At 39.7% G+C, this 27,514-nt stretch overlaps 1 protein-coding gene across 3 annotated transcripts; it reads left to right on the top strand.

The window, feature by feature from the left end:
- Nucleotides 1-292: 292 nt before the first annotated feature.
- On the top strand, nt 293-26,260 carry MLH1 (mutL homolog 1). 3 transcript variants are annotated; one of them, XM_035128784.2, is made up of 19 exons: nt 293-634; nt 3,056-3,146; nt 3,247-3,345; nt 4,272-4,345; nt 5,417-5,489; nt 7,129-7,220; nt 8,592-8,634; nt 10,641-10,729; nt 14,016-14,128; nt 15,942-16,035; nt 16,896-17,049; nt 17,785-18,128; nt 18,729-18,874; nt 20,161-20,269; nt 21,402-21,465; nt 22,895-23,059; nt 23,821-23,913; nt 24,845-24,958; nt 26,093-26,260. In XM_035128784.2, exons 1-19 carry the CDS (start codon nt 519-521, stop codon nt 26,258-26,260), a joined length of 2,241 nt encoding a protein of 746 aa, XP_034984675.1. In that variant the 5' UTR covers nt 293-518. The 3 variants fall into 3 exon arrangements, with proteins under 3 accessions (XP_034984675.1, XP_034984677.1, XP_034984681.1); XM_035128786.2 differs by having other exon boundaries at nt 327-642; XM_035128790.2 differs by lacking the exons at nt 293-634; nt 3,056-3,146; nt 3,247-3,345; nt 4,272-4,345; nt 7,129-7,220 and having other exon boundaries at nt 5,470-5,489.
- The last annotated feature ends 1,254 nt before the right edge of the window (nt 26,261-27,514 follow it).

The following is a 27,514-nucleotide window of genomic DNA, read 5'->3' as shown; positions in this document are numbered from 1 at the left end:
CCCGTGCATAGCTGCCAAGTTTTCCCTTTTCTCGCGAGGAAGCCTATTCAGCATAAGGGAAAATCCCTTTAAAAAAGGGATAACTTGGCAGCTATGGTCCCGTGGTTGCGCAGTGCGTGGGCCACTCTTCATTTTTGTTTCTCCTTTCGTTAAAAAAACAAACAAAACTCTATATCCTTTCCCTTTCGACGGAAACGCTTCTCTACAGGCGGAAGCAACTTTTCACCCCGGCAACCGGCCAACCTCGATTGACATGCTCGCGGACCAATCGGCTGCGCGCTGGAACCTTCGCGCGAGGCCGTTGAGGCGCGAGTTTGGCGGTTGAGGCGTCCGTTGCTCTGAGGGAGCGCTCGCCTCCGCACGGCTTTCCCCGGAGCTTCTTGGCAAGGGCGGCCCCTTCCTTTCTTCCGTCGGGCCAGCCCTGTCTCACAACCCCGGGGTAGCCGCCCGTCGTAGCCCCTTCGCCGTCGTTTCCCCAGTGGCCCCCGAGTCCCGCCGCCCCCGCCGCCCGCTTCCTCATGGCCTTGATGGCGGGTGTGATCCGCCGGCTGGACGAGGCTGTGGTGAACCGCATCGCGGCTGGAGAAGTCATCCAGAGACCCGCCAACGCCATCAAGGAGATGGTGGAGAACTGGTTGGTTGGTTAGTTTTCATATTTCTACGCCGCCTTTATCTTCCAAGGTGGTGCACATGGTTCCCCCCCCCCTTGTTTCATCCTCACAACAACCCTGTGAGGTAGGTCAGGCTTAAGAAATGGCGACGGGCCCAACGTCACCTAGGGCGCTTGATGGCTGAGCGGGGGATTCGAACCCTGCTCTCCCGCGTCTCAGTTCAACGCTCTTAACCATGACGCCAGACAGGCAACGGTATAAAAGCAGACAGGCAACGGTATAAAAGCCCCAGGATACATGTGTGTATCCATCTGCTTCGTGGCAGGACGAACCTCCTGCACCGAGTCAGATCTCAGGTGTCCAGGGCGGAGCTGCTAGTTGGATTCCTGCGCCTTTGATTATAGGGGTTTGCCCGATTCTGAATCGTGGCAAGAAAGTAGTTAGAGTGGGTTTATCCTTATTACAATGATATCCTATTTGGGAGTGACGCGAGTCTAGACCAAAAAAGGTGTTTATAATCTTGTAAACTGCTTAGGGGTGTTTACAATCAAGTATTTAAATCTTGCTACCGGTAGATAAATAAAGGTATCCTCTGCTGTTCAGCACATATTGTTGACTTAACACTGCCCCCTATCATTCTTAACTTTAAGACATGTATGGGGAACCTGCCATCCCTGACCATTGGTCATGCTGGCTTGGGCTGATGGGAGTCATAGACCAACATTGGGAGGACCACAAGTTCTCCAACTCTGCTTTATGGTATCCCTAAAAGCACAGGCAAGACGTGCTAGTGCAGTCTTAGGGATATTTACTCTGTAGTTCAATGGGGCTTTCATTCAAGTAAGTGTGTTTAGGGTTGTAGCCTTGTAACAGCAAACATTTGCACACACTGAGCGACAACTTCCATTATGCTTATTTAAGATAAGTTTGTATTTCTCATGAAATGTTTAGTGTATTAATGGTAGGAGATTGAGAATGGGAGCCTAGAACTACTAGACTTTGTGCGTCCTAAAATTGTAGAGGAAGAAAGCCCCTAAAGTCATCATAATGAGCTCTAGAGCCTGATTGCTGAGAAATTTTACTTCTATGGGGTAAAATAAAATTCTGTACAGTTGACTGCTTTACAGAAAGCTAAGTAGGCATAAAAAGCAGGCACATAATGTGTTGCTGTCAAGGGAGTAGCTAAAACCACCCCTCAGGCTTATTCAGTAAGAAATGCAATCAAGGATTCCAGCAGGACAATACCCTTTATTAAATTTACTGCAGTAAAGGACAGTTTCATAAGTGATGGGTGCTGTACCGATTGCAGATTTCACACAGACTTTTATACAGCTTACACATGCTAAGTACATAACTAGTTCCACATTGCCCATTCCATGTCAGCCCTGCCATGACATCTTCATGTTCTATCAAGACCTCCTTACAAGTCATCACTAGTACAACAGACTGACCTTAGATCAGAACAGATCAGAACAGCAACAGCAAACAATAAACAGATTACACACAAAGATTAATGTTTAAACTAAAACATACAGCTTCTTTATCCTTGGTTCTAGTCTGCATAGTTGTAATATTGGTGAAAGTCTCTGTCTCTCTCTCTCTCTCTCTCTCGCCATACACACACACACACACATGGTTGCTATATACAGTGGTACCTCGACTTACGAGTGCCTCGACTTCCGAAGTCCGCTGACCCGGAAGTATTTTTGTCGCGCATGTGTTCTGTGCTGAGCATGCGCAAAATGGACGCTTCGACTTCTGAAGGTTTCGACTTCTGAAGAGCGCCACGGAACGGATTGCCTTCGGAAGTCGAGGTACCACTGTATATATATGGTTGCCATATTTCAAACAGTAAAATCCGGACAGGAAACTGGCAAAGTTGTTGAGCTTTTTTGGCATTATTGAATATGACTAAAGCAACAAGAATGCATATTTATACATTGAATCATCTAAAACATTAACATCTTTATTGCTAGGCCCATTTCTTATTCTTATTAGCTGATTTGCTACTACTTGCACTACACAGAGCCTGGTCCACAGTGGATAGATAGATAGATAGATAGATAGATAGATAGATAGATACTTTATTGTCATTGTACTTTAAATAGTACAATGAAATTTAATGCCCTCCCTTAAAAACAAAACAAAAACAAAAATTCAACAACCCTTTCCCCAACACTGCATTAGCTATGCAAGAGCAAATATTCTCAGACATTGCCCAAAGCAAGGTCAGTCAATACTTTCATTACTTCCATTTCCTGTGTTTACTATTCTAGAGACTTTATGGTAACTTGGGGAGCAATAGAGAGGGGTACAAGCCATTTCCCCCTTCACATTGCTTTCCTACAGAGATAAGTGTTTGTGTTGGACTGATTTGGAATAGAAATAGAATTGAAATAGGCTGTGTTGTCTCTGTCACTGAGATTTATTTCTTGTATCTATAGTTTGGATGCCAAAGCTACCAGCATCCAGGTAACAGTGAAGGATGGTGGCTTAAAACTAATTCAAATCCAAGATAATGGTTGTGGAATTAGGGTAAGTAAATCTATTGGTCTTTCTAGAATGTAAACCTCATTTAAAACAATACAAACAATATTTGAGATAATTCTGGCTCATATCTGTCTTCCTTCTGCAGAGAGAAGACTTGGATATTGTGTGTGAGAGATTCACCACAAGTAAACTACAGACTTTTGAGGACCTAGCTAGTATTTCTACATATGGGTTTAGAGGCGAGGTATGTTGTTGACTTAAGTTTAAGAATGTTTATCATAGTGCATAAATTTTTTTGCCATTTCCCCCCTTTGCTCTTCTATTCCATCCAGGTTTATCAGTTCTGTAGAACACAGCTTGTCACCATTCAATAATTATATCTTTCAGTAACTTAAGGTGCACTGAAAGTTGGTTCAAATGTAATCAATGTGACTGTAATGCAGAACCATCCAGAAGGTGGCTGCAAGGGTTCAGTTGAGAACTGCCATTTGGACTGTATTGCACCAAACCTCTATCATAGGGATGGAAAGCCTGGTTTTAGGTAGGCAGTAAAGACAATTGTATTTAAATTGATTTGGGATTTTTTTGGGGGATCGTGATGTTATGCTGTCCTCTGCAGCCCTAAATTGTTGTTTATATTGTTATAGCAACCTTGTACCAGGCATTGCTCAGGAATTCTAAGAAACAAAAAAATCAGTTTTAAAATCAGTCCAGTTGGAAAAGGTTCAGTCTGTCATTTTGAGTCAAAATGATGTCTGATTGTGTCCAAATACAAGGATCTGTTCCTTGATCTCAGGAATCATCGTGCAAAATCTCATTACATCTTATGAGGTATGCAAATGCATAGCAAGCAAACAACTTTCAAAAATATATAGTAGATGAATTGGCTTTACGTTATGGGTTTTATCCTGTTTTCATTGTGTTGATTTTTTTGTATGTTACTTTGTTAAAGTAGGCTGAATAAATAAAACATTTTATTTGTACAGAATTTGTATCCAGCTATGCAGATCATTATAGTGAGGATTACAAATGCAGATAATTAGTTGGGATGTAATTAGTATGTTGTTACTGTGATTACTGAATGCTTATTTTGTACCAGTAAATAACTATGTACATTTGCATGTTACTGTTTGTTACTCAGTTTCTAAAACTTATTTTTTTCTCTTTCAGGCTCTGGCAAGTATAAGTCACGTTGCCCATGTGACTATAACAACTAAGACAGCTGATGGAAAGTGTGCCTACAGGTTGGTATATTCAAATATTTGTTTACTGTATTTATTCAGTCTTCAAATATAAACTTTTAGAAGATAAACAATGTCTCTAAAAACATTAAAAGCTATTCTTGGGAGAGTCTGCTTTGAGGACAAGGCACAAAGTGAAGAACCCTATACTCACTGAAGTGTTTTGTAGAACAGAGGCAGGCACAAGACTTCTTATTGTTTAAGAATAGAAACAACAAACCCCAAGAGAGAAATCAGCATTGTGCAATACATCACTTAGCCACAGGAGGTCACTCATTGCACCATTGATGCAAACAAAACCCTTTTTTAATGAGCGTCAAGTATGAGCAGAATTTTTCTGTTGCTGTTTGTAGAAATCATTTTAAAGATTTGTTATACACTGCGTTCTATATCCAGTGTAGATTATATGCAATTACAGGTTATAGCCATTCTATTCCCTCTCAATAGAATGTACAAATGTAGCAAAATCCCTAGAAAAGTTAAAGGTACTCTTTAGGTAACAGGAATCTGTCTTGTCTTATATTGAGACAAGATGGATGAAGCGATAACATGTTGTGCAATCTGATCCTATGTGTGTTAATTCCCACACTAGTCAACAGTACTTATTCTCAAGTAAGCTCTAAACACAGAGACTGTGTGTGTAAATTCATCTCATTTAGAAAGGAAGTCTAATGACATTTTTTGGGGTGGCTCAAGACAAGAGCATAAATAATAAAACAAAATTTGAATACAGTATCATGACTCAGAGCTACAGAACAATGGTAGAGGATCTGCTTTACTTGTAGAAGGTCCCAGGTTCAAATCCTAGCATCTCTAGGTAGGGCTGGAAAGACTTCCTGTCTAAAACATTGGAGAGCCACCACCGCTCAGTGTAGACAATACTGAAATAGACATACCAGTGACAGATTCTGTCTTCACTTAACTTTTAATGCCATAGAAATTGATGAAAACATTGCAAGTGGTGGTGATAGTTTAATGTCTCTTTCTAAAGCACTGCTGTCTTGAAAGAATCCTATGTGGACCAATCTAATAACTAATTGAAATAGTTGACCATTTGTTTTGCTTTGCTTTTAGGGCAAACTATTCTGATGGAAAATTGAAGGCTGCCCCCAAACCTTGTGCTGGAAACCAGGGAACTCAAATCACAGTGGGTTACTTGCTTTTTGAAATTTTTGCAACACTGCAGCAGATACATTCTTAGCTAATCCTAAACCCTGAAGCAGGAGATCTGTGTATTCCTTTGTGGAACTTTGTGGCACTAACATTATCTTGCTCAGTTGGTTAGAGTGTAGTGCTGATAATGCCAAGGTTGCAGGTTCAATCCCCACAAGGGACAGCTGCATACTCCTGCATTGCAGGGCGTTGGACTAGATGATCCTCAGGATCCCGACATTACAATTCTATGATTCTTGGAATAGCCTTATTCATAATACATGCATATTTGAGTACATAAAAAACTGGAATGTAACTATCTTAGTTACACATTCCTCTTGCATAAAACACTAATTACAGTGGTGCCTCGCTAGACGAATTTAATTCGTTCCACGGGTCTTTTCTTATAATGAAAAATTCGTCTAGCGAATCCCATGGGAATGCATTGAAATTTTTTTGAATTTTTTTTTGCCCATAGGAACACATTAATTGAATTTCAATGCATTCCTATGGGAAACCGCGATTTGCTAGACGGATTTTTCATAAAACGAATTCGTCTAGCGAGGCAACCTCCGCTCGAAAAATCCTTTCGTTAAGCGGAAATTTCGTTAAGCAGGGCATTCGTTAAGCGAGGCACCACTGTATTTACTGCTTTTAAAGCAGAACAGTTGCTTTGTAGCATCTTTCTAGATACATAATGCAACCATATGCACTTATAATAATAGTGATACTGAGGGTTCACTAATGGCATAAGTTTGAAGTGCATTTAATACAGGCAACTTCAATTTGTGCATGTTTGTGGTCCATGCAAATTTGTGCACGTTTGATGCTTTATTTGGGCTTCAACAATCACCTTTTAACTTTACTGAAATATATTGCAGGAACTCTTCTTCACAAGTGGTGTTTAGAAATGTATTTGTATTTCCAGAGAATGGTACTTTTTAATCAAGGGGGCAGGCAAGAGAGAAAGTCGTGTTTTAATTAATTAATTGATTAAAATTCTGCTTTTCCTCCAAGGAGTTTAAGGTGGTTTGTGTAGTTCTCCCTCTCCCCATTTTAGCCCCATAACCTGTGAGGTGGATTAGGCTGGGAGGCACTAAGTTGCTCAGAGTCACTTAGAAAGCTTCATGGCAGAGTAGGGACTTGGGCTCTGATCTCACTGGTCCTAGTCCAGCACTCTTAACAAATACCTTATGACTCCCATAATTTTGTAGCATTATAATTAAAATGGATTTGAATTTATCGTGCTTGTAAGTTGCATGGGAGAGCAAGATTGACCAGAGCATTTGAATTAAAAATAGGGCTTTCCTGTTTGTTAATATTCAGGTGTTCTCCTTCATGATAATGTCCTGCAGCAATAAAAGAATCCTACATTTAGAACTGGGCAGCTGCAGGGAACAGACTAAGGAGCAGGGAATGCAGCTTGTGGGGGCTCCTTCTCCCATCTGTCACGCAGTGAACACTGTGAGCTGACAATGGAAAACATATGTGAAGTGGTGCAGGCAAACCATGTGCACACCCCATGTACTTGGATGCAATTTTCTTTCCTTCTGCCAGCACAAAAGGGCATTGCAGAGTGATCCATGTTTCTGTTTTGAGTTTGCTTTAAACTGCCTGTTTGATTCTCTCTGCAGGTTGAGGATCTATTTTACAATGTAACCACTAGGAGAAAAGCTTTAAACAAGCCTAGTGAAGAATATGCAAAAATTATGGAAGTTGTTAGCAGGTAAATCCATTTTTAAAAGGAGCAGAAGCTCCACCTGCAAACCTTGTTTTATGTTAGATTTGGCATTTTTCTCCTTCTAGCCAGTAATGACATCTTTGATAAATGAGGAACTCAGAATAGCAAGAGGGATGCCTTTTTACTGATGTCAGTATACTGACACAAATACAACTTGACAATCTTTTATACTTGAGAAGAATCTACTGAAGCCAGTTTTACATTCACTTAACATTTGTGGCTGCTAACATTCATATGACAGTTGCAAAAGGCCTCCAGATTTGTTTGTGTGCAAATGTCTGAAAGAGACCGAAAGAAAGTGCAAATTCCATTGTACTTAGCAGCATGATGAGGTTCTTCTGCTCCCAGGGTTGTAAATCCAACAAAAGAAGAAAGCCAAGAGGGCCTTTGCCAAGATGGAAATGTGTGGCTTGGTCTTTTTGTTATGAGTCACATAGCTGACAGCAAATGATTTAGTATTCCCAAGTCAGATCTTGGTTAATTTTAGATGTTACCAGAGCTTTGTGGCTGCCTCCCAACTCCTCCTCTCTCTCTCCCAGTAACGTGATAAAATCAAATGTGTGCTGTGACATAATCACTCAGAGTTTCTTCACGTCATGTTCTGCTGGTTCTGGAGGCATGGAAATTGTGATGTCATGGTAGCCTATTTGTTTTACCACACTTTCACCAGGGGAGGGAAGAGGAGGTGGTTACATAGACAATATGGAAGCCACATGACTGCCGCTGACTAACTAAAAACGCATGTTCAGGTGTGAGAAAGCATAGTGAGTGAATGTGAGTAAAAGCCCTGTCCCCGAGAGGGGTATATAGCAGACAGGGTGATGTTTCATGTGCACTCCTGCCTCTTGTCCATGGATCCAATATTTGTGTGTTTAGGCAGATGCTTGAACAACCCTTATGAAATCAAATGCTGGTTTCTCTTGACTTGAAATGCTAAGAAGTTCAGTTAGTTTCCATACACTTCACTATCAGTTCATAAAGTATGCTAAAAAATCTTTGTCATTCACAGGACAGGGTCTTGTCAGTAGCCATAGTTATAAAACTCTGTTCAGCTATATTCAACAGGATATTAAAGCACCTTTCAACAGGACTTTCAACAGGACTTAAAGACCTCTGTTTTCACTGTTCTTAATGGCTAAAGGCTGTGACTGGCCTTGTGCATGCATTTGCTGATATTAGTTCATGCTGGCTTTAATGTTGTTTTGTACTGTTTTGAAATGTTGTTTTAATTTGGCTTTCAAGTTCAATTGTGGTTTGTTTGGGAATATTGTAGACTGAATTCAGAAACTTTGCTGGAAAAACAGTTATATTTTTTTAAAATACATAAATATAGACTTGTGTATTTTCTCTTCCCAGGTATGCTATTCACAACTCTGGCATCAGTTTTTCAGTTAAAAAGGTGAGTAAACTTTTGCTTCTTCAGTATTGCTAAATAGTGGTTATGGTAATATTATAGTGTCCAAACCATATTCCTTTATATATACATTTTTCTTAAAAAAATATGTAGCATGGTCAGTTAAAGAAATGAAGCTCAATATAGTTTTAAACATAAAGGGTGGTATTAAATGCTAGCCTTACTCAGAGTAGGCCCGTTGATGTTAATGGATATGACTAACTTAGGTTCATTAATTTCTATGTGTCTGCTCTGTGTAGGACTTTTTTTGAATGCAACCCAAAATCTAGAAATTCAGGTACAGGCGCAATGACCAATTAATGCACATCCAAAAGGCATGTGTGCTCAGCACCAGACCCGGAAGTGACCAAAAACTTCACAAAACAAGTCATTAAAACGGCAGAATGGGGGTGTAGCGGGACATAACATGGCAGGTTGTGCTTATAATGCACTCCACCAACACACACAGGGGCCAGGAATGGAACTCCCATGCGAAATGGTCATTAACTGTATTCTGTGGTGATCACAAATTTACCGAGGGCTCTTTTTTAAAAAAACTATGAAATTTCTTATTTCAAACATACCGTATCTGTTAGAATTCTCAAGGCTACACAATTTTGCACACTTACCTGGGATTAAGCTCCGCTGAATACAGTGAGTGATTCTGGTAAATTAATTGGCAATCAATATACAGTGGTACCTTGGGTTTACAAACTAAACGCGTTCCGGAAGTCCGTTCTTAAACCAAAGCGTTCTTAAACCAAGGTGTGCTTTCCCATAGCAGCGGGGGACTCAATTTACAAATGGAACACACTCAACAAGAAGTGGAAGATGTTCTGCTTCCAAGGCAAAGTTCACAAACCAAAACACCTTCCGGGTTTGCAGCGTTCTTAATCCAAGTTGTTCATAAATTAAGCTGTTCTTAAACCAAATTACCACTGTATAAACCAGCAAAACAAAAATAGTAAAACATCCTAACTTTGGAATGCTTAGTTTAAGTAGCAATGGAGATGAGATCAGACCCTTTTCAAAAGTTGAGTTTTTTTGACAAAGTATAACAAATGGCAATTTTATAACTGTGAAGGCTGTCTTGGAGACAAGAGGTAATAGAGGGAGGAGTGATGCTGCAGCTAGCCCCAGCTTCCTGGAAGAAAAGTGGGTGGGTGGGGAGAATTGGAGTAAAAATGGAAAAGCTGACAAGATGGATAGTTATACCTTTCTTTCCTTTTATGAGCTATCCAAACATGGTGGGGTGCAGGAATCCTTGGGGGAAATCCAAAATGAAGGCATGAAAAAAATTCTTTCCTCCGCTGTGGCAGATTTTACAAATCAGGCTACATGGGAGTACAGAAAAAGGGCATTCAAAGCTGGAGTTTTAGACAAAATCAGGCAACATTTATCTAAGCAAGGACACACTCAGAAGACTGGGGGGGGGACTTGTTGAGCTCAGTGGTTCAGAGGTAGTTATAATCTTGGATTACAAGACAAAAAGAATGCATGGTCCTGGGTGGCACAAAAGAAAGTCAGTTGTCTTGTTCCTGCTTAGTAAAAAAGTCTAGTTTTTAGGTAGTGTTGAAAGTACTACTTTTGAAGGACACGCTAAATCGTAGGCTCCCCAGAGGCTTCTTTCTCTCACTGAGGCTTCTTTCATTAGGTTGGACCGAAGGGGTGCCTGTGTCAATGCTTTTCCTTGTCCATTGGCTGGGAATGTAAAGTGCGCTATCTCCTGGTTTGTTAGATCCTTAATATTCCCCCCCCCCAAAAAAAACTCCACACCTTACCAGTTCTCCTTCCTAGACAGAATGGCCTTTTGAACCCAGGTTCTCATGAGGAGATGCACAACAAGATGGCAAAATATTGTTCACTGGCAGTACAATTCAACTGTTTTGATAAATCCAATTTGTTTTGATAAATATAAATTTCCATTCAACATGCCTTTTAGGTTGCCTAAATATCTTCATATAATACATCAGAAACATTAGTAAATGCAAATCTAAATATTCTCTTTTTAGCAAGGTGATACAGTAGCAGATGTTAGAACACTGTCGAATGCTACAACCGTTGACAATATCCGCTCCGTCTTTGGAAATGCTGTTAGCAGGTACACTGATCTCAAAATTCAATTTAACTTAAGAATAAATCTCAAACACTTAATAATAGTAGCAGACAACCCCCCCTCCCCCGATTATGACAACAATTGTCTTGACATTAAATGCTGTGGGATACATTTGAGAGTACATTTTAACAGGCCCAGGAAAATTTCATATGGGAACAGTTCTAGTGTACATCGATTTTTCAGTATACTTCCTAAAGAAGATTGAGGAAAGCATAATCAAGAAAATCTAGAATTTGACACAGGGCAGCAGGAGGAGAGGGAAATGAAGACATAGTAAATGGTGAAGAATATGTTGTTATTTCAGATTGGCCTACCTACTTAGAATTGTAGAATCTTAGAACTGTAGAGTTGGAAGTGACACCGAGGGGCAACTAGTCCAACCCTCTGCAATGCTGGAATCAGCTAGATCATACATGACAAATTGCCATTCATCCTCAGTTTAAAAACCTCCAAGGAAGGAGAGTCCACTACCTATAATGGGAAGTCTGTTCCACTGTTGAACAGCTCTTACTATCGCAAAGTTCTTCCTGATATATAGTCGGAATCTGCTTTCTTGTTACTTAAATCTATTGGGTCAGGTCCTAGCCTCCGGAGCAGGAGAGAAAAAGTTTGCTCCATGTTACAGGTAGGTAGCCGTGTTGGTCTGAGTCGGAACAAAATAAAAAAAAATTCCTTCAGTAGCACCTTAAAGACCAACTAAGTTTTTATTTAGGTATGAGCTTTCGGGTGCATGCACGAAATCTCTGACAAAGTGTGCATGCACACGAAAGCTCATAGCTAAATAAAAACTTAGTTGGTCTTTAAGGTGCTACTGAAGGAATTTTTTTATTTTGTTTGCTCCAAGTGACAGCCCTTTAGATATTTGAAGCTGGCTATCATATCTCCTCTCAGTCACTACTTTACCAGGCTTAACATACCCAACCGTTCCTCATAAGGCTTGTTTTCCAGACCCCCAATTCCTTCATCCAAGTCATTAATAAACATATTGAACAACAACAGGCCTAGGACAGAACCCTGCAGCACCCCATTTGTCACTTTTTTCCAGAATGATGAGGAACAGTTAGGGAGCATTCTTTGGGTTCAGCCAGTCAACCAGCTGCAAAATCACCTGACTGCTATCTGGTCCAGTACACATTTTATCAACTCTCTGCAAGAATATTATGGGGGACTTTTGTCAAAAGCCTTATTGAATTCAAGGTACACTACGTTTACAGCATTCCCCTGATCCATCAAGCTTGTAACTCTATCCAAAGAGAGAGATGCGTCTGGCATGAGTTGTTTTTGGAGAAACCCATGCTTGTTCTTAGTAATCACAGCATCTCTAACAGTCTAGTCTACTTAACAGTATATGTAACAGCCTAGTATTGAGGCCAGGGGGCTGTGTCAAGGACTTCACAGAAAAGACAGCCTTTTAAAGGCTTTTGAACCAAGTTGGAGAAATAGTGATTTGAATAATTAAATATCTCTTAAACCACTGCTTAAACTGGCCTCTCAATGCATTTTCAGTTGTATTTGTAGAAAGAGCCTCTCTCCTGTCATTACAGTGGTACCTCTGGTTGAGAACTTAATTCGTTCCAGGTCCGTTCTTAACCTGAAACTGTTCTTAACCTGAGGTACCACTTTAGCTAATGGGGCCTCCCGCTGCTGCTGTGCTGCCGCAGCACAATTTCTGTTCTCATCCTGAAGCAAAGTTCTTAACCTTGAGGTACTATTTCTGGGTTAGCGGAGTCTGTAACCTGAAGCGTCTGTAACCTGAGGTACCACTGTACTCAGACAACATAGAGCAAATCAGCAGAACTGTTTGCTGCCTGTTGTTTAGGATTCCTGCCAACACTGGCATAAAGGTCAGTGTGAGACTTTCTAAATTTAGAAATGACAGATATAGCAATAGGGCTGAACAGTCAATACTTCCACCATGCTGGCAAAAGCAGTACTGAACAGAAGGCATTGCTTTTCTAATGAAAACTATACAGAATAGCTTTTTCATTGCTGAGTTCTGTTTACACAGCTGTGAATCACCCTCCCTTTTCTGTACAAAACATCTTGATCTGACCTTTGGTTTCTTAAATAATGTTGGTGAAGGCACCTGCAGTAAAAGTTAATGTTAAATCATTTCTAGGCTATGTTGGATAAAGTTGTCTTAGAAGGGAGAGGAAAATCACTCAATATATTAGTGAAGCTGCACTTGAACTATTGTTCCTTCTTTGTCAACATTGTGTTTAGATTACAGGTAGGTAGCCGTGTTGGTCTGGATCGAAGTAAAATAAAAAAATTCCTTCAGTAGCACCTTAAAGACCAACTAAGTTTTTATTTTGGTATGAGCTTTCGTGTGCATGCACACTTCTTCAGATTGTGTTTAGATGTTTAATTACAAGAATAGGGGTTCAGATAATAATCTATAACACCATTCCTCAACCTACTGCTTTCCAAATGTTTGTAGGACTGCCACTCCCAAGTGCTGGCTGGCGCTGATGGGAATTAAAGTCCATCTTCTGGGGGGTACCGGATTGGCAAAGGCTAATCTACAGCATGATTTGTTTAACTGGTTTGTTAACCATGGTTAAAATAAATCACAGTTCCCTGGCTTTGTATTTAACAGTCCAGTGGATATTAAGGTATATGCATTTGCAAAGTAAGGGGGAAGAGCAGAGAGCTTGCTAAGTCTTATGCTTGGTTTAGACCATCATCTGAACCAGGCCATAGAATGTGTACCTATGAAAAGGTAGTGGTGAATCTGGCCACTCTCCATAAATGGCATTACATTGCAGTAAAAGGAGAAAAGTAATTCTGATGAAGTAATTCTGAGGTGGTACAAATGTCCACCATTTAAAGAGGCAATATATATTGGTATCAATTTATTTTTGTACAATGAAATCTTACTCATTCCTGTGTTTGGGCCATTGTAACAACACAGTCTCTAATTAAGAGTAATTTGACAAACTATATGATGAATTTACTTAAATACAGATAATTATCTGTGTGGCATTCTGAAATTTGAATTTGGAAGAGATCAGGCCTTTGTACCCATAGCTGGGAGCAAGTTCCAGTGAACAAAGGGGGGCTGGCTTTTGAGTCAACATGTATAGGATTGCCCTATGAAAGACATAAAATAGCTTTAATAAGTATGTTCCATTGCTCCTTAATTTTTGGTCAGATTAGAGTTACTGAATAAATACATGGATATGAAGTTCATGAAGATTTGATTATGTCCTAGAGAAATGGTTTCTAAGAATACAGAAGGGGGAATTAATTACTTTTTAATTTTATCCAGAGAGTTGATTGAAGTGGGCTGTGAAGATGCAACATTGGCTTTTAAAATGAAGGGTTACGTAACCAATGCAAACTATTCAGTAAAGAAATGCATCTTCTTGCTTTTCATAAACCGTAAGTATCAAAAGTACACATTTCTCTGTGTTCTAGGGTATTGCAGGGGGTTGGATTAGATGATTCTTGGGGTTCCTTACAGTTCTATGATTCTATGAAATTTTCTGTAGTCTTAACAGTAACACTTTCTCTATTAAACAATGGTGGTGAGCCGTGCTTAACGTTGCTGACAGTGAAGTGCTGTCTAGAGAAAGAAGGGGTTGCTTTTGTCTCCTGGCTTTATTTCTTGATTTTATTATGTGTTTTAAAGGGTCAGGGATTACGCCCTAAACTCCCAAATTTTGCTGTTTTACTGCATTGTGCATATTAGTCACATTTGCTCTGCTTTGATAGTAAGGGTCATTTCAGACAGAGGAGCTTGTAAGGGTCAACCAAGCAGAATCGGCATGCCAGGCATTTCCAAGCCACATGGAAGCTGTGCTTTTGCAGCAAGAACTGCTGCTGCTGCTGTCCCAGTGCATCAGGTTCAGCTCAGATGGAAACAGTGAGACTAACCATTTGATGCTGCCAAACTCCTGTACTAAACAATACTGTTTCTTGAGGTGGTGGTAATTCTGTTTCCCCTCTGGTGCCCAGCAGCTGGGGCAAACTGCCATCTGGAAACCCACTCACTTACTTTGTCAGAATTTACGTGTTTTTCTGTATTTGTAAGAAACTGGGACTGGCATAGCTGAGAAACAGTTTCAGACAGGATGTTATAGTGGGGTAGGAAACTCAGGTGGGGGGGAATCACATCTGGGAACGAATGCTCTCTTTTGCTTTCAGATAGTTCATTAAAAAGCCTAGGCTCCAAGGAAGCTTAGTTTGGTCAGAATCAAGTATATACTTCAGAGTTACCGTAATGCTAAATACATAACTTCTGGTAAATGAGCCACCATAGTTGCTAGAGGGCCATGAAAATACGTGTCATGGTCTTTTTAGACTCATCTACCCAAGAGGTGCATTGGTTGTCAGATGTGAAATATATTGGCCTTATTTACAGTTCTCCTACCATATTTGAGTCTGAGTTCACACATAACTGCAAACTGACTTGCCAAAACCAGAATTACATTCAGACAGTGCCACTGTGTAAGGAAGAAACAATGAATTAAGTTGAGTATAGGACTACTGTACTCAAGGTCTTTGTAAGAAATATAAGCCCCTGTTTGACTTGCTTAACTTTCTACTTGATACAAAAAAGTAGACCTAAAATATTGCACCTCTCAGTGCTCCAGCTTTGTCTTCCAATGTAGGTATCCTGCTTGATTAGGGCAGGGCGGTTAATCTATTCTTTACACTTTCACTAGATAATCCTTTGCAGTACAGACATTAGCTGTTAATCCAGAGAAAGTGAAGTGCATTTAAGTGTCATTGAAATAATCGGTTCCAAGGCAATGTGTTTATTTATAAAGTAAACATATGTATGGGAAGGTTATTTTCCTCTGGTGGTCATGAACATGCAAAATTGCAGATACATTCTGAGGACTGTTGATGATAAAGTCACATTTGCTTTTTAAATTGTTACTATATATTTCCAGTTGGTTTAAGTACGCTTCGGTTTGAGTACTTTTAGTTTAAGTACTCCACGGACCCATCTGGAACGAATTAATCCACTTTCCATTACTTTCAATGGGAAAGTTTGCTTCAGGTTAAGTACGCTTCAGGTTAAGTACAGACTTCCGGAACCAATTGTGTACTTAAACCGAGGTACCAATGTATAAATAAAAAAGTGAAGGTCTAGACTGATCAGAGACGGGTGTAAAAGTTGTATTATACAGAAAGTAATGTATACTGTTTACCTGTCTCCCCTGATTTTTATGTTTTTCCTCCCTAGATCGACTGGTTGAGTCAAATGCTTTGCGAAAAGCAATAGAAACTGTATATGCGGCTTATTTACCTAAAAATACACATCCATTTTTATACATAAGGTAAAATGTTTTTTTCTATGTAGGGTCATGTGACCAGGAAAAAAAATAAAAATGCATCTAGGCTGCAATCATATGCACACAAGGAGTAAGCCCCACTAAACACAGTGAGCCTCACTTTTGAGTAAAAATAGTTAAAAAATTCCTTCCAGTAGCACTAAGTAGCACCAACTAAGTTTCTCATTGGTCTCTAAGGTGCTACTGGAAGGAATTTTTTTTTTTGTTTCAACTACGTCAGACCAACACAGCTACCTACCTGTAACGAGTAAAAATGGGTAAGATTTTGTTTAACCTCAGTTAAATAAAATTAGCGTTGCTAAGCAGTGATTGCTATTATTTGTTTTTATTTTTTAAAAAACCCAAGTACAAATCTAGAGTTAAGGTGCAGGCATCCGCAAACTTCAGCCCTCCAGATGTTTTGGACTACAATTCCCATCATCCCTGACCACTGGTCCTCTTAGCTAGGGATCATGGGAGTTGTAGGCCAAAACATCTGGAGGGCCGCAGTTTGGGGATGCCTGGTTAAGAGCAATGAAAACAGTGGAAACAGTTTATCATTACCCAAACATGCATGTACATCAAAAATATTCCTAATGTCATTGCACTATGAGTACTAAGTCATATTTTAGTTTTTTTAATTTCCAGGTGATACAAAAGGTAAATAATCATCAGCTCAATAATAAATAAGAGGCTTGAAATGTTATTATGAGTTTTTAAAACTCAGAAGCAGTACAAACAAGGATCCAATCTCTGAGAAACACAGAGCACCCTAAACTTTGTGGCTGTGGCACTCACTCTAACAAATCTGCTGAATTGCCGTTCTTTTGATTAATTTAGCATGGTGTTCTCAAAATGTCTTGCAGCCTAGAAATAAACCCTCAGAACGTAGATGTGAATGTGCATCCCACAAAGCATGAAGTTCATTTCCTTCATGAAGACAGCATCTTGGAGAGTGTACAGCAACACATAGAGAGCAAATTGTTGGGCTCTAACTCATCAAGGGTATATTTTACACAGGTGAGTGAATCTCTGAGCATGCCACCAAAAAGGAAAAAGCTAACCAGTCTGCTTTGTTGGTGGTTGCGAGAGTGAGTGCTCTGCATTCAGGATTTGGATTTCTTTTGTCCAATGAAATGTTTTGGAAAAGCTGGACTTAACAATACAAAATGTCATTTTTAGGTGTGTTCTTTAATATAGATTAGTGGTTTATACAAAAAAGGGTCCAAGGACAGACCAGTGCTTCACACAAAGAGATAGAGTGGCCTAGAAATCAGTTGAACCGACAGAGGTTTCATGCCAAGCAAATATGGAATATACTGATGGTGGGACATTTGAAAACCACTGATAAAGGGCATTAACATGATTCTATCTGACAGAAAGGGGATAATGGACAGAATCAATGTTAAGTAGCCAGTTGTGATTCACTTTATATGTGCAAATGGGATAAAGATTTCTCTATTCATTTGATCTTCAACTAGAAGGCAGTACTTGTAGAATAATACAATTGTAGATTTGGAAGGGACCCCAAAGGTCATCTAGGCCAATCCCCTCCAATGCTTTTGTTAGAGCCTTGTAAAGAGCAGGCTGTTACGTTTGGCATAATCTGTAATGGCTACTCCACACAGGTAGATTATGTTATAGTTGCAGCTATGTGATGCCCGTGAATTGTGCTTATCTGGCTCTCCAACTAGCTTAGAAGGAGACTTGTACAGTTCCAGTGATACTGAATTGCTTCTCTTTCATCTCTACAAGACATTGCTGCCAGGTGCTACTGCCTCTTCCGCCGATGTTGTTAAATCAGCAAGTTCTTCAACTAATCAAGGGGGAGGCAAGGTCTGTGCCCATCAGATGGTCCGTACTGATTCCCGGGAACAGAAACTGGATGCTTTTCTTCAGCCAGCAAATAAACCCAAGCCTTCTGAACTTTCTGCAGTGACACCCCAGGATAACAACAACAAGCAAAGTTGCAAGGGAACTGGACTACAAGATGCTGAGATGGAAGATTGCAGTGACTTGAATTCAAGAGATCAAGCTGTGGAAATTGCAGAAGGGTCAACAGAAAGCCAGCCAGCACCTCCTGAAGCTCTACCTGCTAGGTATGAGTGATCTCTGTGGAATAGCATTTCTAAGTTAACTACCGTTGATGAGAACTTGGCACCGTCTTCTCCCTCCTCTTTGCTAGGTGATGCTCCTGAATCCGAGCACTTTTCTGTCTTTGATGTTCTTTTTGAAAAAAAGGCTTGCCCCTAGACTGAAATACGAAATGTTTTCTTTTTATTTCTCTTTAACACATTTATCACCTCTTTTTGGAAATAATAGCACTAAATAAAAACCACACAAACTATCCTCTGTAAAACACTTGGAAATGTTAAAACCAATAGCAGAGTGAAACAATAAATACATCTAGTTAATAAAAAGGACCAGCATAATAGGTCACCTTGGCATCCCAGATTAAGACTGGGTCTAGAAGCACTCACTAGCATCTGTTTCTGCCTGTGGCCAAATTTTTCTGGCATAGTTTGGCTCCATAAGACTAGGGCAGATTTTCTGGTAAACGTAGCCTTTGAGTGTGAAATATATTTTTGAATCTGCTTAACCAAATAGCTGTTTAATTACTCCAGAGTTAATCACAGCACTCTGCTTTGACTTGTATAAACGTCAAATACAACAAAATGCATTTCCTTTTCATATTCCAGAAAGAGGCAGCGAACAAAATGTGATGTGGAAATGGAAGAACAGCAAAAACAGGAAATGACTGCTGCTTGCGTTCCAAGAAGGAGAATTGTGAACCTAACTAGCATAGCAACCCTTCAAGAGGAAATTAGTAATCGGGCACATGCAAGTATGCATGTTCTGCTATTGCCGTTGTGTTTCATGTGCAGATTTAGACCCACTAAGAATAATGTAACTTGCATTACAGGATTTATAAAAACTATCTCCTATGACAGGAATGCTCTTTATTTTTATTTTTTTTACTATACTATGAAGTATTAAATTGCACTCAAGGCTAATACTCTGCTAAAAAATCAGCCTGGAAAATCAAAGCTTTATATACTTCAGCTAGAGATGTAGGGATTGGGGGGGGGATTCTGAACAGCACAGAAAGGGTCAGAGTTCATGGAGACTAGGTTGCTGCAATTTGTTGATACTGTTTTGGAAATTGTCACTCATGAAGTAGGCATTGATTGAGAACACTGTTGCCAGCTGCTCATGACCCATTACGTAAGCAGTTCAGAAGAATGGAGCAGAATTCTGCTCTCAGGTCTTGTAAATATTTATTTTGAAGGAAACAAAATAGCTTGCAAATTCTTTATGTGGGTGGCTTCCTTTCAGCTGCTGCTTGTATTGTTCAGGGCAAAATTCTTCTGTAATAGAAGCAGCTAAAGTTTAACTGGCGTTAAATTAATTAATAGTTGTATTATGAAGTGGAAGTACTATGGATCCAGTACTCTTTCCTTCATTTTAGTACCTGGACACAGGTAGTTAACACCAATAGGCTACCTATAGTCTGGCAGCTAGGTCTGGAAAAATATGGACTGGCACCCAGTGTTCTAATTTGCCAGCTCAGCTGGTTGGAGGCCACTGAGTTTTAAAGAAAGCTTAAATGGATTAATACATTGGTTAAAATGAAGTTTTTGGATTTAAACAATCTTATAAGCTGCTTGAAAGTCAGTTCCTGGTTTGTGGAATGGGCTTCTTGAGATTTTTGGCAGGGTAGCAAGTTCAATACTCTCAGTAACTGTGTTAACTATTTGGAGTACTTTGGACTATATTGGCTTGAATTCCAAAAGAGGTCTGATATAACTGCTTTGTAAATTGCCAAAATATTTATTGGAGGAGACTACTAACTTCTAACACTTGAAAATTAGTGCACACGGGAGCATGTAAGTTTGCAGGAGGAAGCATATTTCAAGGAATTTCACAGAAGGAAAGTACATGCAACTTTACAAACAGCATGGGCAGTGATTAAACCTCTTTCCAAAATGCATTTTTTCTGAGTAAAAAGGATTAGACTGCAATTGGGTTACGTATAATACTTTACATATTTTAGTAAATTGAATAGTTGAGTTCTTAAAGGGAAAGATATTCTTCTGTTGTACTAAACACAAGTGATTTGGGTTATTTCAGATCTTCAAGAGATGCTACATGATCATTCCTTTGTTGGATGTGTTAACCCTCAGTGGGCATTGGTGCAGTATCAGACAAAACTGTATCTGCTCAGTACCACAAAACTCAGGTAACAGAACAAACTTAAATATATTGTTTTAGTCAAAACAAATAGTATTCAGTAGCTTGAGATAGGAAGAAAATAATAATCAGTGAGTCCATTATTCCAAATGGAGTGGTGTGGGCTGTGCTGTAGTTTTTAACATTTTAGTACTTTTGAGTCACTGCCCAAAAATAACAGGAACACATGGACAGCTGCAGCCGTGGAGGAACAGTGAGTGAAATCATAGGTAATTAGGACCCTGAAGATAATTGTCTGGATTCTAGTCATCAGAGGAAAAAGAGTTGATGAACCTTTCAGAAAGGCTGGAGAGAGAGAAACTATATATATAGGAAGTAGAAAACAGAGAGGGTAATATGATTGGAATCTGTTCCTAGAAAACCAAAGAGTGGTTGATGTCAAAGGCAGCTGTGGGTGCAGCTGGGTTATGTTGGCCTCACCCTGTTCTGTAGTTTGAGGTCATTGCATCTGCTGACCTAAGAGATGGTAAGATAACTTTATAATGTATATTGTGAACTGCTTTGAGTTTTATAAATGGAAATGGGTATGGCAGTTTTTAAAGTGATAAACTTTCTAACTTTATTTGTAACATAATTGTGTTTGCCTTTTATGATTACTTATATATATCTTGCTTTCTTATACCATCTCCCCTTTATTAATACTTTTAATGTTCTTACGTTTCACAAGGATTGTAGTCAGTGATGTGTTCTTGCCCTTTAATTAATATTGGAATACATAGGAAGCTGCTTTCTACAGAAGCATTAGTACATCTAGTTCGGTATTGCCTGCATTGAGTGGCAGCAGCTCACCAGACTTGTCAGTCTTTCCCAGCTCCTGCCTGGAGATGCCAGGAATTTAACCTGAGATCTTCTGTATGAAAAGCAGCTGCTCTGCCACTGAGCTACAGCCTTTCCCCCTGCATCTGTTCCACTACTGGGAAGCTTATCTGTTTTATTACAACAATACTGGATATTTTATCTTAACTGCTGTGCTCTAGAAAAATACATACTTCCCACTTGTAGCTAAAACCCAAAGATTTTAGTTGCCATTGGAATTCCATATTAAGGCTTCCTATTCATTGACAGTATTACAGAGTGGACCATGAGCAAATAGCAAACTCTTTGTTTTTCCTTTCTCAAAGTCAAGAAATGTTCTATCAGATCCTTATCTATGACTTCGGAAACTTTGGAGTTTTAAGATTGTCAGTAAGTATACACTTAAGTTATCTTATATATAACTTACTAAGATATTGGGTAGAGCAATCCTACCCAATATCTGGTGGTGGTGCAGGGAGGTTTGTGGTGCAGCCACTTCTGCATCCAGAGCCCTAATATAGTCCTTATTTCATACCAAAACATTTTAGCTGTCAGTGATTTCAAAGATTATCATGGGGCAACAAAATTATTTTGATTAGCCAATGGAAAAAATCCTAACTAAATTGAATGGCTTGGGCTGTTGACACGTTTGCCCCTGAGCGCCCTCTCCCACTTGGTACAGCCTGCTTGGCTCTGTGATACACTTCAGAGCTTAGGGCGAGGAAGCAAGTTGGGAGATGGTTTGAAGGCAAGTGAAAGAAAACTCCAAAGGAATGCAACTGAACACTGGTGAGGGCTCATCATTGAGCCTACTTAGTGGCAGTGAAGGCAGCAATACTTTGCTGCTTTCATTGCATCCTTAATATGCTGTCCAGCAGAGCCTTTCCAGGTAGTGTGGGGTCTTTTACAGTCTGATCCGAAGGAGGTGACAGAACCTAAAATAGCTTGCTGTGACTTTGTTTACAAAGCATTTTGAGGATAAAATCACTTTCATCCGCGAGGACCTTGACTTCATTGTTACAGCAGATGAATCTCAAAAGGTGTCCAGGGCACCGTCTAGTCCTGTTGCATTGAATGAGTATCAGTTAGTAAGGCTTGAGGACGTGGACAAGGTGCTTGGATTGTTCACTTGCGCTCTGGACTCTTGCCTGCTCTTAGCTGATAAAAGCTAGCAAGGAAGGGACAGCTGGCTGGGCCAGGGAGCTGATCAATGCTTCCATTCAAGAGGGGGTGGGTTCCTGCCTGATTGAAGGAGGCACTGGTTAAACCACTCCCTGTATTTGGAAAATTAATTACTGGCCAGTTGCCAGTCTCCTCTACTTGGGCAAGGTTCTTGAGCACATGGTCACGGACCAGATCCAAGTGCTTTGTCTGAGTTAGGGGTTGTTGGCTCCACTTTGCTGTGGTTCCAGTCCTACTTGGGTAGACGTGTCCAGAGGGTGGTGCTTTGAGGAGCCCTGTGGAGCCTTCACTGTAAGGTTCCCCACGGTTTGATTTTATCCCCTTTGCTATTTACAGTAACAATGAAACTTCTTTACATCTGCAGGCAGTGGATGTGCTGGACTGTTGTCTTGCCTCAGTAATGGACTAGATGAGAGCCAACAAACTGAAGCTCAATCCAAACAAACTAAAACACTGTTAGTAGGTGGTTCCCTAGACCGGATGGATGGGAGGTGGCATCCTCGATAGGGTTACAGTCCTTTTAAAGAAGCAGATACTTCTCCATCCCCCAAGCTGTATGTAATTGTGGAAAAGTCAGTTGGGTGCATGAATGACAGGTAATGATTTGTGCTATTTTATTTTATTTTGGCAAATGTAGGAACCAGCTCCACTCTATGATTTAGCTATGCTAGCCTTGGAGAATGATGAAAGTGGTTGGACAGAAGATGATGGTCCAAAGGAAGGCCTTGCTGAATACATTGTTGACTTTCTAACGAAGAAGAGTGCCATGCTGAAAGACTATTTCTCTCTTGAAATTGATGAAGTAACTGCCTTTTTTTAATCCTAGGGTGGTTTAGTCGTTAGCTGCTATACTGTGCATTTTACAATATCCATTGAGTACAGAGCAAGAATGAATTATCAGATGATCTTAAGAAGATAGGAACAAGTACTGTAATGCACCTACAAGCAACAGCTTCACTCATTTCATGCAAACCAAAAAGTATTCCGTTAAATATTGCTTCCTATTATGTCTGAACCAGGAAACTATGCCTTAATGCTAGGATAATAGTGGTTGAATCTTAACTACTGTTTCCCAGTATGGAGGTAACACAGAGCTATTGTTCTGTAAATTCTTCCACATGTCTTCACTTGCAGTATATTGGCTGGACATGCGAAAATAAGACTTGATCGTATCTGATTATTCATATGAGTAATGATCACCTGAATGCTGTCAATAGAGAAACTATATAAATAGCAGTTTTGGGCCACTGGGGAGGAGTGGGGATACAAAAGCTACAGGAAAGCAATAAATTTATTATTACCAAACAGAAAGGCAGAAAGTAGTAGTATGTCACACCAGCTGAGTCAAAATCTTTTTTTTATGTATGAATTTTGTTTCACCTTGTTAAAGGATACAGATAAATAAAACGGGATACTATGCTAGTTCCAAAGAACAGAAAATACAAAAAATGTCACAAGCAGACAGCAGGTAGATTTTGCCAGGTTCCTTGGCTTAGGAACCAAATATTTATGTGTACATAGGAGAATGACCATTAAAATAATGGAGAAACGTTCTGTTTACAGATGGGAAATCTTACAGGACTACCACTTCTGATAGATAATTACGTCCCTCCACTGGAAGGGCTGCCTATGTTTGTCCTTCGTTTGGCCACAGAGGTATGTCAATATTCAGCACATATAATTATTTCATTTTGACTAATGCAGTTGGGTCAGTCTTAGGTACTTGCTTAGTAACATTCCTTTTTCTCACAGAAACTCATTTTTTGTTCAGTCTAAAATGAAACTCAAGTGCTTATACAAGCTGCAAAAAAAAGTTAACAGTTCAGCATTAAATAGATTTTCTGTCCTGATCAGTTGAGCCAATACTAGTCGCCTACAAGAGTGCTGCGGAAAACCTCCCCCGATGTGACTGGTCTTTGCCTGCCCTGTAACATTTATAATTTGATGTATAACTTTTGACCACCATATTGTGAGTCTACCCATCCATCTGCAACAGATGCCAGGAAGGTGGTACAAGACCACCACCACAAATCCTTTAAAATATTATGTGCCATGTGAGAATCAGATACCATGGTGTTCCTTTATTTGTGGTGGCTTGTCAGCTTAGGTCAGTGTTCTCTATTAAAAACCCCTCACAAGAATGCTGTACTTTATAAAGGTACTAGAAATTTACAATAAGAAAACAGATAAAGATTGGGATTGAGTTATATAAATGCTGCATATAGTGTATGCTCCCTCTTCAATGTAAATATCTTAATCTTTGCAAATCTTAAGACTACAGTTTGGATATTTGAGCACTTAACTTTCCCCCGGAAAGGAGAGCAACTCAATATTTTAGCACACATAAGACACTACTTGGTTGCTGCCAGAATACCATTTTTGTCCCTTAACAAACTACTGTTAAAACTGAAAGCTGTTAAAAAGATAGGATGAAATCCAATTACAGAAGCAAAACAGGTTTCTGAGTGTGTAAATGAACACCCCCCTCCAACTCCACATTGGGTTTTCCTATGTAGAAATAGCTGCAACTGGATATGTATCTGCTGTAGGCTTACTTTATTTATTGAAGTTACATTTTCTTTTCCAGGTAAACTGGGATGAAGAAAAGGAATGTTTTGATACTTTGAGTAAAGAATGTGCCATGTTCTACTCCATTAGAAAACAGTATATAATGGAAGAATCTGATCTTACTACTCAACAGGTACAGTCTTCATTTGTTATTTTTCACTGTAGCAAAACTAAATTTTGAAATCTTACATTTAGGGATGGGAATGGAAAGAGTGAGTTGAAGGCAAGAGGAGTTGAAGAGAGAACTACCTTCCTCATGAAACCAAAGCTACTTAGGCCAACTGAGTGGCACAAGTACAGCCTTTGTGGCAGCCACCTTTACCCCTCAATGGGGGAATTTTTAGAAAATGTGGGTAACGGATAGATGCTGAATCTCTCACTGCCAATCCTGGGGAGAGCACTATGAGCTCTGAGGGCACCTTGTATGGAGATATATAAATGCTGCTACCAAACCCTGTTAACTTTTAGGTTAATAAAAGTTGGATCAGGTTAATAAAAGTAGCATCTCTAATAGGTAAAGATCCTTACATGGCAGAGCTTTGCCCTAAGTCTAAGGCCGAGGGAGCTGGCGTTTGTCCGCAGACAGCATTGACTAAACTGCTTCTGGCGCAACGGGACACCGTGATGAGTGCCAGAGCACATGGAAATTTACCTTCCCACTGCAGTGGTACCTATTATCTACTCGGGCTGCTATGCTTTCAAACTGCTAGGTTAGCAGAAGCTGGGACAGAGCAACGGGAGCTCAATCCGTCACGCCAACCTTCTGATTGGCAAGCCCAAGAGGCTCAGTGGTTTAGACCACAGCACCACCTTCTCCCTTTTAGAAAGGACAGCAAGCACTGTGAATGCCACAGATTTCAGTCTATATTCATCCTTAGTTATAAGCCAAGTGCTACCTGAGGGGGTGGAGATCCTTCACTGACACAGTCATTGCTGTCAGCAGAATGTTCAAACAAGGGTTCCAAACAGAAAAGTATGGATGTCATCAGAAAGAGTGACGCTCAGAAGTGGAACAGCTGTTGCCAGAATGGTGGCACATAAGAATGAATAATCCTTTCAGAAGAATTAAGCCTCATGTTAACAATGCATGACTCTGACCATTACTTCTTTTGGTAGAAATTTCGCAAGCTGAATGAGCAGGAGATAGGGAAACAAATAAATACATAGAACTCTAAAAGGAGGTAATGCATTAGCCACAGAATTATTGAACACAACATTAGTAATTACTAAACCTAAGTCAAACTGCTTTATTTAAACTTCTTTGCAGGCTGAAGACTCTGGAGCTGGTATGAGATCATGGAAATGGACAGTAGAACATGTGCTTTATAAAGTTCTTCGGACATACCTTTTGCCTCCTAAAAACTTCACAGAAGATGGCAGCGTTTTGCAACTTGCTAATTTACCAGACTTGTACAAAGTGTTTGAAAGATGCTGAACGCAGATATATGTAGATCAGTACCTATTACACAGCTTTCCCTGCAGTGGTGCTAAGCAGCAAGCTGTTATCACTGAGAATTGAAGAAGTGACTGAATTGCAGACCAGGAAGTGTTCAGCTTTACAAGATGTCAAAATACGCAACTTTTGTACAGGATGACTAGCAAATACCAAAGTTTCCACCTGTGGCTGAAAAGTGGACAAGGTAGCCAGGTCAGAGATCTGTAGACAAAGGTACGGAGCCCTCTTCACTTTATCTTATGAACTAATAATGAATTAGGTAGGTCCATTTGGGGATGGATTGGATAAATATAAAAATCTGACAACAGTATCCTTAAATGCTAGTCATCCAGGACTATAAGAGGTTACCATATTCAAATTGAGGAACTAGCATCTTTGCTTCTGAATGCAAGAAACAAGGTGAGGCAGCAGTAAATGCTCAAAGCACCTATCTATATAGGGGCTAGATAACAGCAGTCTAATGTTTCTGTGACTCCAGGCTCCTGGGAAAACAAACTGGTCAATTAATCTAGGTGAGCCCAAGAACAATGTAACAAGCCCTAGACATTTGGCAAATCTGCAACTGTTGATTGAACACACTTAAGCCTCTGTTATAAAAAGGTTAGCCACGGTCAATTGCAAAGTAAGGTAGCTAACCTGTGTTACAATTTCATAATGCAGTGAAGCTGTTTGTGTCACACATTTGTTTTTAAGTTAACATTGCAAATACTTAACACAATGAAAAGTTGCTAACTAAAGTAAAAACATACCCAGACACATTCAATGTTCATTTTGTTAAGCAAATTGTCCATTTAATGTTTGTATCCTTCACCACATTTTTCCTACCCACCCAGTGTTCCACTCCACGCTTCAGCAGCTGCCAACACCAGGTTTACAATGTACAGCAAAACGTAAGTCACCACTCTTACATAAAGAGTAGTTACGAATAGTATTTTAGGAAGTCTAACTCAGGTTGTGCATCACCCATGCAATAAAGCAAATTTTATACAGTCATTTCTATTTTATATAAATTTAAATATTTTACAAAAGTGTTTTCCATCAAAATGTATAAAGTTTAGCAAACATAGAACCCCCAAAGGTATCTTAAAATAAATGTTATGATTCCAAAGGTTATCTTAATCATTGAAGTCTACATTGCACCATATAGAAGGCACTTGTGCCATGTGATGTCTTCAGCACATAATTGGTTAATTTGTAATGCAGTATTCACTTGAATTCATGCAGTTGTCTCCA

The sequence above is a fragment of the Zootoca vivipara genome, chromosome 12 (assembly GCF_963506605.1).
Source record: "Zootoca vivipara chromosome 12, rZooViv1.1, whole genome shotgun sequence".
NCBI classification, from domain to species: domain Eukaryota; kingdom Metazoa; phylum Chordata; class Lepidosauria; order Squamata; family Lacertidae; genus Zootoca; species Zootoca vivipara.
This window is presented reverse-complemented; position numbering and strand designations above follow the sequence as displayed.